Here is a 12901-nt window from a genome sequence, read left to right as displayed (position 1 = left end):
GTGTGTTTAATGACTGAATATATAGGAATCTATTTCCCTATAAAAGAAGAATACATTTATTTTTACACACAACAAAAATTGGTGCTAATACTAATATTTTAGTACTTTTTTTTTGTACTGTTTTACTATTTGTGCACTTATTATAGCTATCAAGTTTCTTAAATAAAATGATCATTAATTTACTATATCTAAGTTACAATATTATTTTGTTAGCTGTGTATTTTTAAATAGCTAATTTTTATTTTAAATAAAATAGCTTTGATTCATCTTGATGTATTTTTTTGAGTCAGTAAATACAAATTTAGCATCACAATGCATAAGAAAATAAACATGCAAAAAAATTAAATGGCACCTACTTGCTAAAAATTATATTTAAAAACAAAACTGTTAAAAAAATTGGCTTGCAGTTACGACATTAACAAACAGATCATAATTAGGCTTAACACTGGGAAGGGAAAATATTATAAAATATTACTTATGAAGTTGTCTTTTCATGTAGATAATTAATTTGAAAATATATTGGTTTTAAGCTATAATTAACACATACATTTCAGCAGGTTTTCTCGTGGGCTTGACCTTTTCAAAAAAAAAATTGTTCCACTGTACCGATCGCGGCTGGCGTTGGCTTTGGCGTCGCAGTCGCCGTCGCTGCCGCTCACCTAACACAAACGTTTTCACTTATCCGCGATTGCATGTGCGAATCGGAGTTCAATTTGGTTCTAAGTCTCGACGCGTGTGCATGGGCGCAGTTCTTTGGATTGGCGACATCCGATCTCCGATCTAGACATAACCGACTACCGAATACCGATCGACATGGTGCTGCTGAAAGTGATCAAGTATCTAGTGGGTTAGTGCGAGTGATCTGTTGAGATACCGTGATTCCGATATAACGTCACTATCTTCCTTTGAAGGCTGCGTGGCGCGAGTCTGCAACGAGTTGTCCCAGAATATGTGTTCCCTGAACAAAATGTTCAAGTACCACCTCCTGGAGGTCAGCTGAGGTCCTTGGAGCAGCGATAAGCCCATAAAATTCGCCCAAATTGTATATATTTTGTATAATCCGTTGGTGAGCAAGTTTGTTGCTTAAGTCTTTTGTTATGTGATCCAATAAAGCGTATTCTATCCACTCTAAATTTTTGTTATGCACTATGAAAAAATGGGTTTTGCTATAAATTGGAAAATAATAATATAGAAATATAATAATAATATTAGAAATAATTTATGGAAATTTTTGTAGATAGGAAAAAAAACCTTTAAAAAGATTAACAATAAATTTTTATCTGTGTATTTGAAATAACGGAATAGACTCTAGAATTGCCACTTTAACCTTCAGTTAAGCTTGTGAAATCTGTCTTACCAAAAAAAGAAATCCACGTTCAAGTTGATTTCGGAGCCTATTCATTCGGATGGAACTGCCGAAACCGAGGAGCTGTTCTTAAGAATTACACGCTAGAATTAAAGAGTACCGATCTCTTGGATTTTCCCATCCAAAAGAAATCCCAATAATCGCGCTGGAAGTATCCCCGCAAGGTCTCATAATTACTGATTGTAAAAACAAGCTAATATTTGCAATTAATGCCGGCTAAACAATGCACAAACACGTTTGCACAGAAAAGAAAATAGATAAAAATAAACAACAAAGCCAGCGAAAAAGGCGAGAAATTAGCATTCGTCGTCTCTCGGTTTTTGTGTCGTCACACATAAGCGCCTTAAAAGAGCGAGCCGAAAAAAACGCTGAATTTCTCGAATTAAGTAGCTAAAAAACCCCCGGCAATCATTAGAGGGCTGGGTCGGCAGACAGAGACGTCATTCCTTTTACGCTCGACGCCTCCATTCATTCATTAATATGATTAATTTCCGTTCTGATAGGAAAATACCTTAATCCAGTGTTATTGTTACAGCTTTATCATAAAGATAGGTCGAGTCCAAAGTACGTTCGACGTCATAAGTGATTATGACGTCTTAACTCTCTTAACTCGGTTAACTTAAGCATTCAAAGTTTGTTATTTAAGAGATTCTTCGGCCACAAAAGAGTCAGACACTCGTACGACATCTGTGAGTTTCTACATAAATTACTTATTAAAAAAATGTGGGTTAGTATATTAACACAATGAAAAATTAATTTTTGTTTGTTTTCAAAAGTGCTTGAGTGAAAATGGTAAAAGTAAAGACCTACAGGTTATTGTGATATGTTTATAACCGAATTGATGGTCGTTATTAGGAGTTTATTGTCTTACAAACGGTGTAAGGAGTTTTTGCGTGTTTTGAATTATTATTCTTAATCTTTTTACCTATTTAAAGTTATTATCGGAATATTATAAAGTGAAATGCATTGGAACTAGAATCCCTAGAAAAAATTAAATTAAATACTTTTGGAATTTTTAACCCTAGAATAACAATTAAAACTTCATAGAACTTAAAAATTTTAATTAAAAAAAGTCAGTTTTAATAAGTCAGAGTTTAATAAAATTACAGTAATATTTTTTTAAAACTCAGGATCGTCATTAATCCATTAATTAAAAACTAATTAGAAACTAAATAAATCATAATCTAACTTAACGATGATACAACTCGTTAGTCCCGGAGAAAGGATCTGCCAAAGTTGATGGCGCTGTTCACAAATCCGAGCATAGTGGTGATCATGGAATGGGCGTGCTTGGAGCTCTCCGTAGACTCGGCTCTGTCGTTCCTGGTGGGTCGGACCACGGATTTCCGGCTTTCCGACGGCCTTTCGGCACTGCTGAAAAGTCGGTCCAGCCTGAGGATGGGTTTGCGGAACCATTCCCCACTGACTTCGTTGAGGCGTTCGTCATCCTCCCGGCTGTACCGGTCGAAGGGCAGGGCAGTGACTAAAATGGAAAATGCATCTTATAAAAACCATTCAGTTTTTCAGAAAAATCCAGGAACTTACTCGTCGCCATGAGCAGGCAGCCGATAAGGAAAAGCACGGTCATCTTGAGTGTAGAGGTCATGTTGGAAGATTTTCGCACTTTTGGATCGGAATCAGAATGGGAACTGTTTGAATCGAATGCCAGACGGTTGAACTTTATAGATAGTGATCCGACGGCGGATGGTGTCGGAAGTTCTACGTGATGGAATGGAAAGTAACAATGCGCACGTTTCACCAAAGCGGTTGTTTTATTTTATGCTTGTACATTTCGCCTAACTTTAGGAAGAACTAAAAGTAAATAGCCATAACCATAATTAACACGTCATAGGTGTATCGAAATGCACACATATTTTCGTGTTCACAAGTAGTACACAAGTCGGATGCAGTTTACATTCTAGCGGGGTTTTCCGTGGGTTTTCGAGGTCTCAGGTTGAACGTTTCATAGGCACTATCCAATTCGGCGTCGGCCAGTCGCTCGTCGGGAACTGGAGGTGTTTGGCGGTACAGCTCCTCGCGTTCCTGGATGGATAGTTCCGATATGGGTCTCCTGGTTGGCATGCCCGCACTCAAACTGACGGCTGCAATTGCAAAAATTGCAAAGGTAATTAAGATGCTATACTTTAATCTCTGATATTCAATGAATTTCACTAACCGCAGATGAAGAACAGACTGATCATATAGAAGGTAAGCGACGCGGTGCTCATGGTGCTCTGGTGGAAGTGATTCGTCCGATGGGCATTAACTGACACCGAGATACGGATGGATCCACAATTTATACATGAGCTGGAGCTCTCTGCTGATTGGCGAGTCCCGAGGAGGCCAATGGCTGTGGCGCCGCTGGTTCGGATTATGCAAAGCACCCACCGAAGACCCCAAAATAACACAAAAAGCTAAAAAAAAGATGCGAATAAAAGGCTCGAGGCGTCGTTCTGTCTCATTGAGTGCGAAAAAGCGCCGCCGGCCATCGATTGCCTCCCTACCGGTCTTTGACGTCGTCAGTTGGCCTGGCACGTGAACGGTGGCCGATTCGCGTTGATTGATTATTTATTGAAAGCTACCTAATTAATTTACACACTCGCCAAGGCGTCACTCACCCAGCCTAGTGCCCAAAGAAGAGCGTCCACCGTTCGTAAGGGGGAGCGTCGCACAACCAGTCGCCCATGCCGCAGTAGACACTACAATAGTCATATTACTCTGTACAATTCCAGGGGGTTTTGTGAAATTATTAAAAGATTAAGTATACTAGTTGGCAATGTTTACGAGAGTATTTATAGAAACGGGAAACTTATAGAATCAGTGTGTCAAGGTACGCAGATTAATTAAAAAAAAATAGAGATGTATGACTCTCTAACAGATGTTGATTTTAACTTACTTTTACTTTTACGACACCGGTTTATGTATTGATGACATATGGGATATAGGTTCTAATGCAGCTGTTAACTTCATCAATGGGTACTGGCACATATTTGCTACGAAGGACATTTCGGATTTGCAATATGACTGGCTTCTATGAATCTGAGTATGTGCAATATAAATATTATGTTTTACTAGCCTATACTATCAACCTATTTTAAATATATACAAGTATGTATAAAGTACTGAAACTATCCAGGAAATTAAGAATTAAAAGCAACACGGGTATACATATTTTGTTAAACAACACACACTTTATATTTATGTACAAAATTATAAATAAATCTTTTTGTATTCTTTCTACTCTAATATCTAGTCGTTTTCATATCCAAAAAAGATAGTCCATCGCTCGTAGGTGGGGGACTGTTCGCATGCGTAGGCCTCCATGGAACAGTAAACGTTGCTATAGTCGGTAAAATCTGTAATTCACTCAAGAAATTAATTAGTTTTCAACTTAATTTCAAGGTAATTACTTTTTTTCGCTTGGCAAGCGGCAATATTTAAATGGCACCTGGAGGGGTATTTCCGGATGCATCCCAACTCTTCGTCCAAACCACAAACTTCATCGGAGCTGTCCACCTTTCCGCAACTAGTCTCCAAAGGACAAGGCTTTAATGGAACACTTTCACCTTGGGAGCAGACTGTTCTTGGGATAACATAAGAACGTTTTGGATATTTTTTAGACTGAATCACCCACCTAGCCAAATTAGGCAAAATATTACCACTTTCATAATGGGCTTATCAAACACACTGACGCTAAATTCAAAAGCGTTAAGCGATAAATTCACAAAAGCTTCAGGAACTATTTGACTTTTTGGTATCTAATCTCTATATGATAAAAACAAACAATTAAAGTTAGCAATGCAAAGTATTTTCTTAAGATAAGGTTTAAAATTTATGATGCAATGCGCACTTCTGATTTTTATAGTGTTCTCTAAGTAGCTCTGTTATCCCAATAAAACAATAAAATTTATGGAATGTTACAACATACTTAAATTTAAGATCTGTAAGGGAAATAATTTTTTATTCATTAATATTATTATTTAACAAGTAATATGTATTTCTTATGGCCAACGACAGTGCGGTTCGTGTCTAAACTATGTGATAAAAATTCTTTGCTGCATACTTCGGTGCTTAGATACTTTTGGGAGCATCTTCAAGATGCTTTTGTTTGGCTCCGATACAGCTTCGCGTAGATGCCATTCTTGGCCAGGAGTTGGGCGTGTGTTCCGTGTTCCATTATCCTTCCGGCTTGGATCACGCAAATCACATTGGCATTCTGAACCGTGGATAGCCGGTGGGCTATAACGATGCAAGTTCGTCCCGAACAGGCCGAGTCCAGGGCCTGTTGAACCACCTTCATAGGAGAGGACAAGGATTAGTTTTTCCTTAAAAAAAACATATTCCTTACACACTTACCTTTTCACTTTGGAAATCAAGCGCAGAGGTGGCTTCATCCAGCAGCAGAATTTTGGGATTTCTCACCATGGCCCGGGCAATGGCAATCCTCTGTTTCTGGCCTCCTGAGAGCTGTGTGCCCTTGGAGCCCAACACCGTCTCATATTGGGCGGGCAGCGACATGATGAACTCATGGGCATTGGCCATTTTGGCCGCCTCAATGATTTGTTGCATTGGAACCTTTCTGGTCGTGTCCCCGTAACCTATGTTATCAGCTATGGATTTTTCGAAGAGGGAAGGTTCTTGGGACACAATGCCCAGACGACGTCGCAGTGTTTTCAGATCCATATCATGGTGAATACTTTCCTGGTCAATGAGCTAAAAAGGGTTAAAGAAACTAAGTTAGAATTTAAAACTTAATTTCAGGGGATACTCACAATCTTTCCCTCGTCCGGATCGTAGTACCGCATCAATAACTGAACGCAGGTGGATTTTCCTGATCCGGAGGCTCCCACCAAGGCCACAGTCTGACCCTGCTGGATGTCCAGATTGAAGTCATGCAGGACTTTCAGGTGTGGCCTCGAGGGATATGCAAAGTTGAGGCCCCGATAGCTGACGCCTTGCTGGACAACATTTGTCTTGAAGGCTGTTACGTTGCCATTCTGCTGGATCTCAAGAGAATCCGGGGATAAGATCTGGGGTTTCCGATCAATGATCTCGTACATGCGGTTTGCGGAGAGAAGGGCTGCATTGAAGGCGGGAGTAAATGCCAGGGATTGGGCCAAAATAAAGAGCCCATACAGCATGGTGTTGGCTATTCTGAAAGATATAAGGCATTATTGATATAGGAAAGTGAATACTCATCTTTCTCTACCCACTTCATAATTGTTTCAAACTTGATATCTCCATCGGCACACATGTGTCCTCCGTAAGTTAAAGTCACCGCGTATCCGAAGAACATCAAAGACTTTCCCAAGGAGTTTACAAGACCCCTCCATTTTAGGCGGCTCAGGATTTGTACCCGATATCGCTCTACTTCCTGGTCATAGATCTTGATTAGTTCCTCCTCTCTGCGGAGACCGGCGACTGTTCGGATTTGGGCAATGGTCTCAGTGGCTATGCGACTGGTTTCCTCCAGGACAGTCTTCTCCTTGATGGCCGACTTTTCGCCAAAACGGGCTTCGAACACAATCGAGGCGATCATGAAAGGCGAGGTGCTCAGGCAGATCAGGGCCAGCTCCCAGGAGTAGGGAAAGGCAATGGACACGCTGCAGATGAAGTTGGTGAAGGCCTGGATGATGTTGCTGAGGGGAAACCCAATGGCTCCCTGGACACTGGCAGCGTCTCCGGAGAGACGAGCCGAAAGGGCTCCAATGCTGTTGTCCTTGCGGTCAAACCAACCCATTTCCTGGTGCATGATGCAGCTAAAGGTCTTTGAACTGGAATCCAATTGGATTAATATTATTGAATCCACTTTGTGTAAAAGACTTACCGCATTCTCATGGTTAGCCAGACGCCGGCGAGATTGAAGAAAAATGTCTGGATGAAGCACACCACTCCTGCGGCCACTCCAATCACCAGTGAAATAATGGCCATGGAGGCACTCTGGTCCAGGACCTCCTCGTCCGTGGGCTTGGCCAGGGATCCGTACAGTTCTGCAAGCACAATGGAGAACACCGGCATGGTAACTCCATAAATACCCGCACAAATGGCGCCAATGACAAGGAAACTCCACTCTGGACGGGCCCAACCCAAAATTCGGAAGAAGGTGCGCACATAATTTCCAGAGGGAGTCTCTTCCTCCGAGGTTTCTTCTTCAACCTGGTGCTTGTGACCATTCAGGTGCTTCATCTGGAACTCGGCATTCTTCTCAAGAGAAACGACGGAGTTTCGAGTTCCCAACTGGAACTGTTCCACTTCGTAGGACATTTTTCGTTCCTTTAACTCGGCCTCTTCCTCCAGCTCATTGAGGAGTTCCTCGGCAGAGTCGTCGTAGGAGTGGACGGTGACCATTTTGTGGTAGAATCCTTCCAGCTTCATCAGCTCCTCGTGTGTTCCCTGCTCCACGGCCTTGCCATTGTCAATGTACACGATTCGATGGGCGTGCCGGATGGCGGACAAGCGGTGGGAGACCACCAGAGTGGTTCTGCCCTTACAGGCTTTGTCTAGGGCGGCCTGGACCAGCTTTTCCGCGTGGTAGTCCAATGCAGAAGTAGCTTCGTCCAGCAACAGGATCTTGGGCTGCTGGATGAGGGCTCGCGCAATGGCTATGCGCTGGCGTTGTCCACCGGAGAGCTGGACGCCCTTTTCGCTGATATCCGTATCGTAGCCCTGAATAAAAGCAAAATTATTTTAATAAAATAAATATTTTAAAAATAAAAAACTAATACCTTGTGAAGAGCTATAATAAAGTCATGGGCATTGGCTGCTTTGGCGGCATCTTCTACTTCCTTTTGGGTCGCTTCCGGTTTCCCATGCCGGATGTTCTCTCCAATTGTGCCCTGAAAGAGCACAGGTTCCTGTCCCACAACCGCAATATTGGATCTCAGCCATTTAAGGTTATATTTCCTGACATCCTCGCCATCCAAAAGGACTTGTCCGAACACAGGATCATAGAAACGCTGGAGCAGCTGAATGCACGTAGACTTGCCGCAGCCAGAAGGGCCTACCAGGGCGACCGTTTGCCCTTCTTCCACTACTACGTTGAGGCCTCGCAGGACTATCACGTCCTCCCTGGCAGGATAGCGGAAGAAAACGTCTCGGAACTCAATCCTGCCCTTTAGGCCGTAGTTTAGGATTTTACCCGCCTTCGATAGGGGATCGATGAGGGACACTCGATCGATCACCTCGAAGATAGCCGTCGCCGATCCCCGGGCCATGGCAAAAGTTTCCAGGAAAGGCGATGTCCGCGATATTTGATTCGCACTCACGATGATGCCCGATATCACAATCATCACAACAGCCGGGGTGTACTCCCGCTCCTCGATTGGAATCGCCGGATCTCGGTAGTAGAGGATCAAGTTGGCTCCGTACCAGAACGCTCCAGCTCCCGTGATAAACAGCATGGCCTTCATCACGGTGTCACTTAGGCCGGAAAAGACTCCTTTCCACTTTCCGGCCTTGAGGGCGGGCTTTAGCAGGGTGTCGTATCGCTCCGACTCCGATCTTTCTCCACCAAAGGCCACCACGGTGCGAATGGCTCCGATCACCTCCTCCACCACTGAACTCGCCCGGACGTACGAGCTCTGTTCCTTGGCCGTGAGCTTTCCTTGGTACTAGAATAGTAAGTATTTATTATTTAGTTACAATGCATTTATTTAAAGGTTTATTCTTGAAATATTCATTGAAAGGTAGCATCCTATGGCTACTCGAAATATACATGTTTCATGTTCAAAACTCAATGATTTTTGTAAAATTGGATAGGTATAGGTGCACTAAATTATATTTACAATATTTAGTACTATTTTTATACCCTTGCAGAGGGTATTATAATTTTGTCCAAAAGTGTGCAACGCAGTGAAGGAGACATCTCCGACCCTATAAAGTATATATATTCTTGATCAGGATCACCTCCTGAGTTGATATGAGCATGTCCGTCTGTCCGTCTGTCCGTCTGTCTGTCTGTCCGTTTCTACGCGAACTAGTCTCTCAGTTTTGAAGCTATCGTCTTGAAACTTTGCACACACCCTTCTTTCCTTTGCACGCAGTATATAAGTCGGAACGGCCGGGATCGGCCGACTATATCCTATAGCTGCCATATAACTGATTGATCGGAACTGGTATAACTTTGGTGTTTTGAGAGTTAGAGAGTTCAAATTTGACATGAGAGCTATTTTTGGCAAAATAAAACGACATGTAATTTCATAAGGATCGGCCGACTATATCCTATAGCTGCCATATAACTGATTGATCGGAAATGACCCAACTTTCGTGTTTTTGAAGATAGAAAGCTGGAATTTGCTAAAGATTATATCTTTGGTCAGTTAATCCGACCTACGAAATTTCATTAGGATCGGCCGACTATATCCTATAGCTGCCATATAACTGAACGATCGGAAATGGTATTTGGTAGAAATATCAACTTTCGTATTTTTGAAGATAAAAGCTTGGGACTTTTTTTTTAGATTTTTTATTGTAATTAATTGGTTTTATTATGATGTAATCATAAGGATCGGCCAACTATATCTGATGTTTGCGATATATATCCAGTTTTAACTGCAAGGGTATATAAACTTCGGCTCCGCCCGAAGTTAGCTTTCCTTTCTTGTTTTTTTTAAATTTATAATAGCATAAACCATTTATAATAGCAGAAAATTAGGTACCAATACATATATTAGCATTTCGAGGTACCTTTTCTATTTTTTTCTATTCTATTTTGAGAATATATATTTAGAATAGATGAACGCATGGCCAAGTTCACTAAACATCTTGTTACAAAACATGTTCTGTTCTCGAAAGCAATTTCTTTATTTTAGCGAAGCGAGAAAATATTTGCCGAGAAATACCTGTGGTTCCTGACCACAATACTTTCCAATAGTTTCTCCAGACATACTTACATGGGCCACGGCTGAGTTCACAAAAAGGGTTAGAGGTATATAGAAAACAATCGCCAACGCCAATTTCCATCCGTATATGAAGGATAGAGCCACGCTTATCACAACCTCACACATAATGTCGACATAGTGTCCCAGGTTTTCGGCTATGCCACTGCGAATTTTCTCCATATTGCTACAGGAAACCCGATTTAACAAACAACTAGTTGGATTTTAGTTCTATTTACTTACTCTGTTATGCGGACGGCAAAGTTTTGATCTTTGGCCATGTCATGCCACCCGACTTCTTGCCTCAAAGTGGCCTTGAAAAACTCCCTGCGAATGCGGACAGTGATCCTAAGGGCCAATCGGTTGAAGGCATCCACGTAATACATTCCGGAGAAAAGCATAAGCAGGGTGTTCAGGGTCATAAGTATGCCAAAGGACACGCTGTCCTTTCGCAGCTCCTCCATGTTCTCTTCGTGGGTGGCATTTGTGCTGGTTTACGGAAATTTATTTTATAAAGAAGCTAAATCAATTTTTTTATTTCTTAATAAAATAAAAAATTTGCTTTAGATCCCCTAAAGATAGTTACGCACAACAGCCCGCTCAAAGAGGTTGTAACTTGTTTTAAAAACATTTTGTTATCTCTTTTAATAGATACATCTTTTCAAATTGGCCATAATATGCGTTTTGTAACTAAGCCTTGTAAATTATTTGAGAATCAGCTTGGAACAGTTTCCTGACAAGTAAAATGGTTATTGGCAAGTTAAGGGGGAGACAAAAGTTAAGGGTCCTATTATAAAGCAGATGTTTGGCACGTACTCGGGGAATAAGTCTCCCGAAATAGTGGCATTAACTCACAGTATTTTGCCACCTCCGAAGAGGGGCAATCCAATGGTGTCCGAGCTGGTGCCATGGCCCAGGGTTCTGTCGATGAACATGGCCACCAGCTCACTGTACACCACAATGGCAATGGGGTAGACCAGGGACTGGAGGAAGGCTCCCACAAAAGCTGACACGAGCAGGACATAGTCCCATCCGGACATGTACCGGAACAGTTGCGTATAGTTGACTATGGGCTCGGACTTCTTTTTGGACTTATCCTTCTTCTTGGTCTCCGGCGTGGACTCGTCGTCCTCCTCGTTCCTGACATCGTCGCGGTTCTCAGACATCTTTCGTCACGAACTATAGTCTATATACTCATTGACCGTCGGGTCAATTAATAGTTAAGAAAACTCAGTGACGGGGCAAAAACCAAAAATCGAAACGAAACAACACACGAAGGGCCCGCAGTTCGTTTGCCTTGGATGGCTTGGACTGGTTGGTTTCTTTTCTCCGGCTAATTAACTCCCTTCCAGATACAGATGCACTGATGCACTGAAGCCGATGAGGCTGATCCGCCCCGGCTCTCGCTTCTAGCTTTAATTGTTTTGCATTCCGGGCACAACGTTTCTGATCTTTCGGAGATCCGCGCTCGCGTCCGCGTCTGTTCTGTTGGGATCGCAGATTGCGACTGACGATTCTGCCGGCGATGGCGTCAGTTTTCTACAAATTTTATTTCTATTAGAGTTCAAATAGACAGACTCGTCGAAACCCCTAATGGCCGTTTATTAATATCAATTGAATTGATTTTACCCAAGGTTCTCCCAAGAATGACAAGCACAAAATCGTAGCACCCCATATCCAGGGAAGGTGTGCGTTCCCACCCATCGCGGAAATGGGTCGCCAGCCATTTGAATTCCTAGCTGGTTAAGTTATGATCTGTGCTGCCTAATTGAAAAAGGTTATCATTTTACAGCACCGGGCTCTGCCAAGTCACGATTACCCTGCCATTGACCATGAATATTTGCAAAAGGCGTGTGGTCTTGTGTTTATAGGGATTCAGTTTAGATAGCTTTCTTATCAGGCTGATTAGATGTATCTGGGAGATCCAGACGATTGTCAGTAATGTTTTGACTGCCATAGACATATAACTCTGAAAACTGTTACAGTGATTGCTTAGATAGCCATATCTTCTCTAGTAATTTGCGTATCTCTTGTGAAATTGATTTCAAGAGAGAACAAATATTTACTTGCAAAACTTATAAATGGTTCATAAACTTAATTATGTTTTCAGGTATTTTATATAATGTTTTTTATGCCATTTTAAGGTTGTATAAAAAATACTTTCAAAAGTGCAATCTGTACCACAATTTTTAGAGATCCAGTTCAGGGGATTAGCCAAACTTGTTACAAGTTGTGACGCTCCAGCCAGTCTGGCCTGAATACGTATTATTATAAGCCTCTTTTAATCCCCAGAATAATTTTATGAGGATGGAAAAAATGCAATGCAATTCTTGCAATCTTGTGCCATCAATGATTAAAAAAGCTTAATTATGTATGTAGCTAGCAGAAGCCTAGAAAACATGTTGACGGTGCTAGTGACAGTGCCGGTCCAGTTCCTTCCAAGGGGCGCTGAATGAGCAAGCCCTAAAAGATACTATAATATTAGTATCGTTTTCCCTAAAACGCGCTATAAACTCCAATGAGTTCCTTTTGAAAACGGAATCTCCGTGGCCCGTACCACTTGAGGGGAAACAACAGAGGGTCTTGATGGACCAACTGTTAGGAGCCAAAATAATATCTGGTGTTAGTCCAATGAGTTCCATTTCGAAACTTTTTTTAT

General features: G+C 41.8%; 5 protein-coding genes and 1 long non-coding RNA gene across 6 annotated transcripts; 2 read left to right on the top strand and 4 right to left on the bottom strand.

Moving 5' to 3' along the window:
* The first annotated feature begins 733 nt into the window (after positions 1-733).
* On the top strand, positions 734-1133 carry LOC108129107 (uncharacterized). The gene is made up of 2 exons (XM_017247032.2): positions 734-847; positions 912-1133. The coding sequence occupies exons 1-2, from the start codon at positions 814-816 to the stop codon at positions 998-1000; spliced, it is 123 nt and encodes a 40-aa protein (XP_017102521.1). The 5' UTR covers positions 734-813; the 3' UTR covers positions 1001-1133.
* A 1316-nt stretch (positions 1134-2449) lies between these two features.
* LOC108129087 (uncharacterized) lies at positions 2450-2983 on the bottom strand. Its single transcript, XM_017247011.3, has 2 exons — positions 2912-2983; positions 2450-2849 (listed from the first exon to the last, which is right to left on the bottom strand). The coding sequence occupies exons 1-2, from the start codon at positions 2970-2972 to the stop codon at positions 2575-2577; spliced, it is 336 nt and encodes a 111-aa protein (XP_017102500.2). The 5' UTR covers positions 2973-2983; the 3' UTR covers positions 2450-2574.
* Positions 2984-3258: 275 nt separating this feature from the next.
* On the bottom strand, positions 3259-3628 carry LOC108129089 (BG642312). The gene is made up of 2 exons (XM_017247013.2): positions 3543-3628; positions 3259-3468 (listed from the first exon to the last, which is right to left on the bottom strand). The coding sequence occupies exons 1-2, from the start codon at positions 3592-3594 to the stop codon at positions 3278-3280; spliced, it is 243 nt and encodes an 80-aa protein (XP_017102502.1). The 5' UTR covers positions 3595-3628; the 3' UTR covers positions 3259-3277.
* Positions 3376-4132, top strand: LOC138926322 (uncharacterized). Its single transcript, XR_011442785.1, has 2 exons — positions 3376-3491; positions 3548-4132. It is a non-coding gene; the product is annotated as an uncharacterized lncRNA (long non-coding RNA).
* A 473-nt stretch (positions 4133-4605) lies between these two features.
* LOC108129088 (uncharacterized) lies at positions 4606-5044 on the bottom strand. Its single transcript, XM_017247012.2, has 3 exons — positions 5001-5044; positions 4777-4944; positions 4606-4722 (listed from the first exon to the last, which is right to left on the bottom strand). The coding sequence occupies exons 1-3, from the start codon at positions 5032-5034 to the stop codon at positions 4616-4618; spliced, it is 309 nt and encodes a 102-aa protein (XP_017102501.2). The 5' UTR covers positions 5035-5044; the 3' UTR covers positions 4606-4615.
* A 252-nt stretch (positions 5045-5296) lies between these two features.
* Positions 5297-11759, bottom strand: LOC108129173 (multidrug resistance protein homolog 65). Its single transcript, XM_017247131.3, has 9 exons — positions 11098-11759; positions 10486-10731; positions 10258-10429; positions 8092-8976; positions 7194-8032; positions 6580-7140; positions 6139-6520; positions 5723-6079; positions 5297-5660 (listed from the first exon to the last, which is right to left on the bottom strand). Exons 1-9 carry the CDS (start codon positions 11406-11408, stop codon positions 5460-5462), a joined length of 3954 nt encoding a protein of 1317 aa, XP_017102620.2. The 5' UTR covers positions 11409-11759; the 3' UTR covers positions 5297-5459.
* Between the last annotated feature and the right edge of the window lie 1142 nt (positions 11760-12901).

Source organism: Drosophila bipectinata, chromosome 3L (assembly GCF_030179905.1).
Source record: "Drosophila bipectinata strain 14024-0381.07 chromosome 3L, DbipHiC1v2, whole genome shotgun sequence".
NCBI lineage: Eukaryota > Metazoa > Arthropoda > Insecta > Diptera > Drosophilidae > Drosophila > Drosophila bipectinata.
This window is presented reverse-complemented; position numbering and strand designations above follow the sequence as displayed.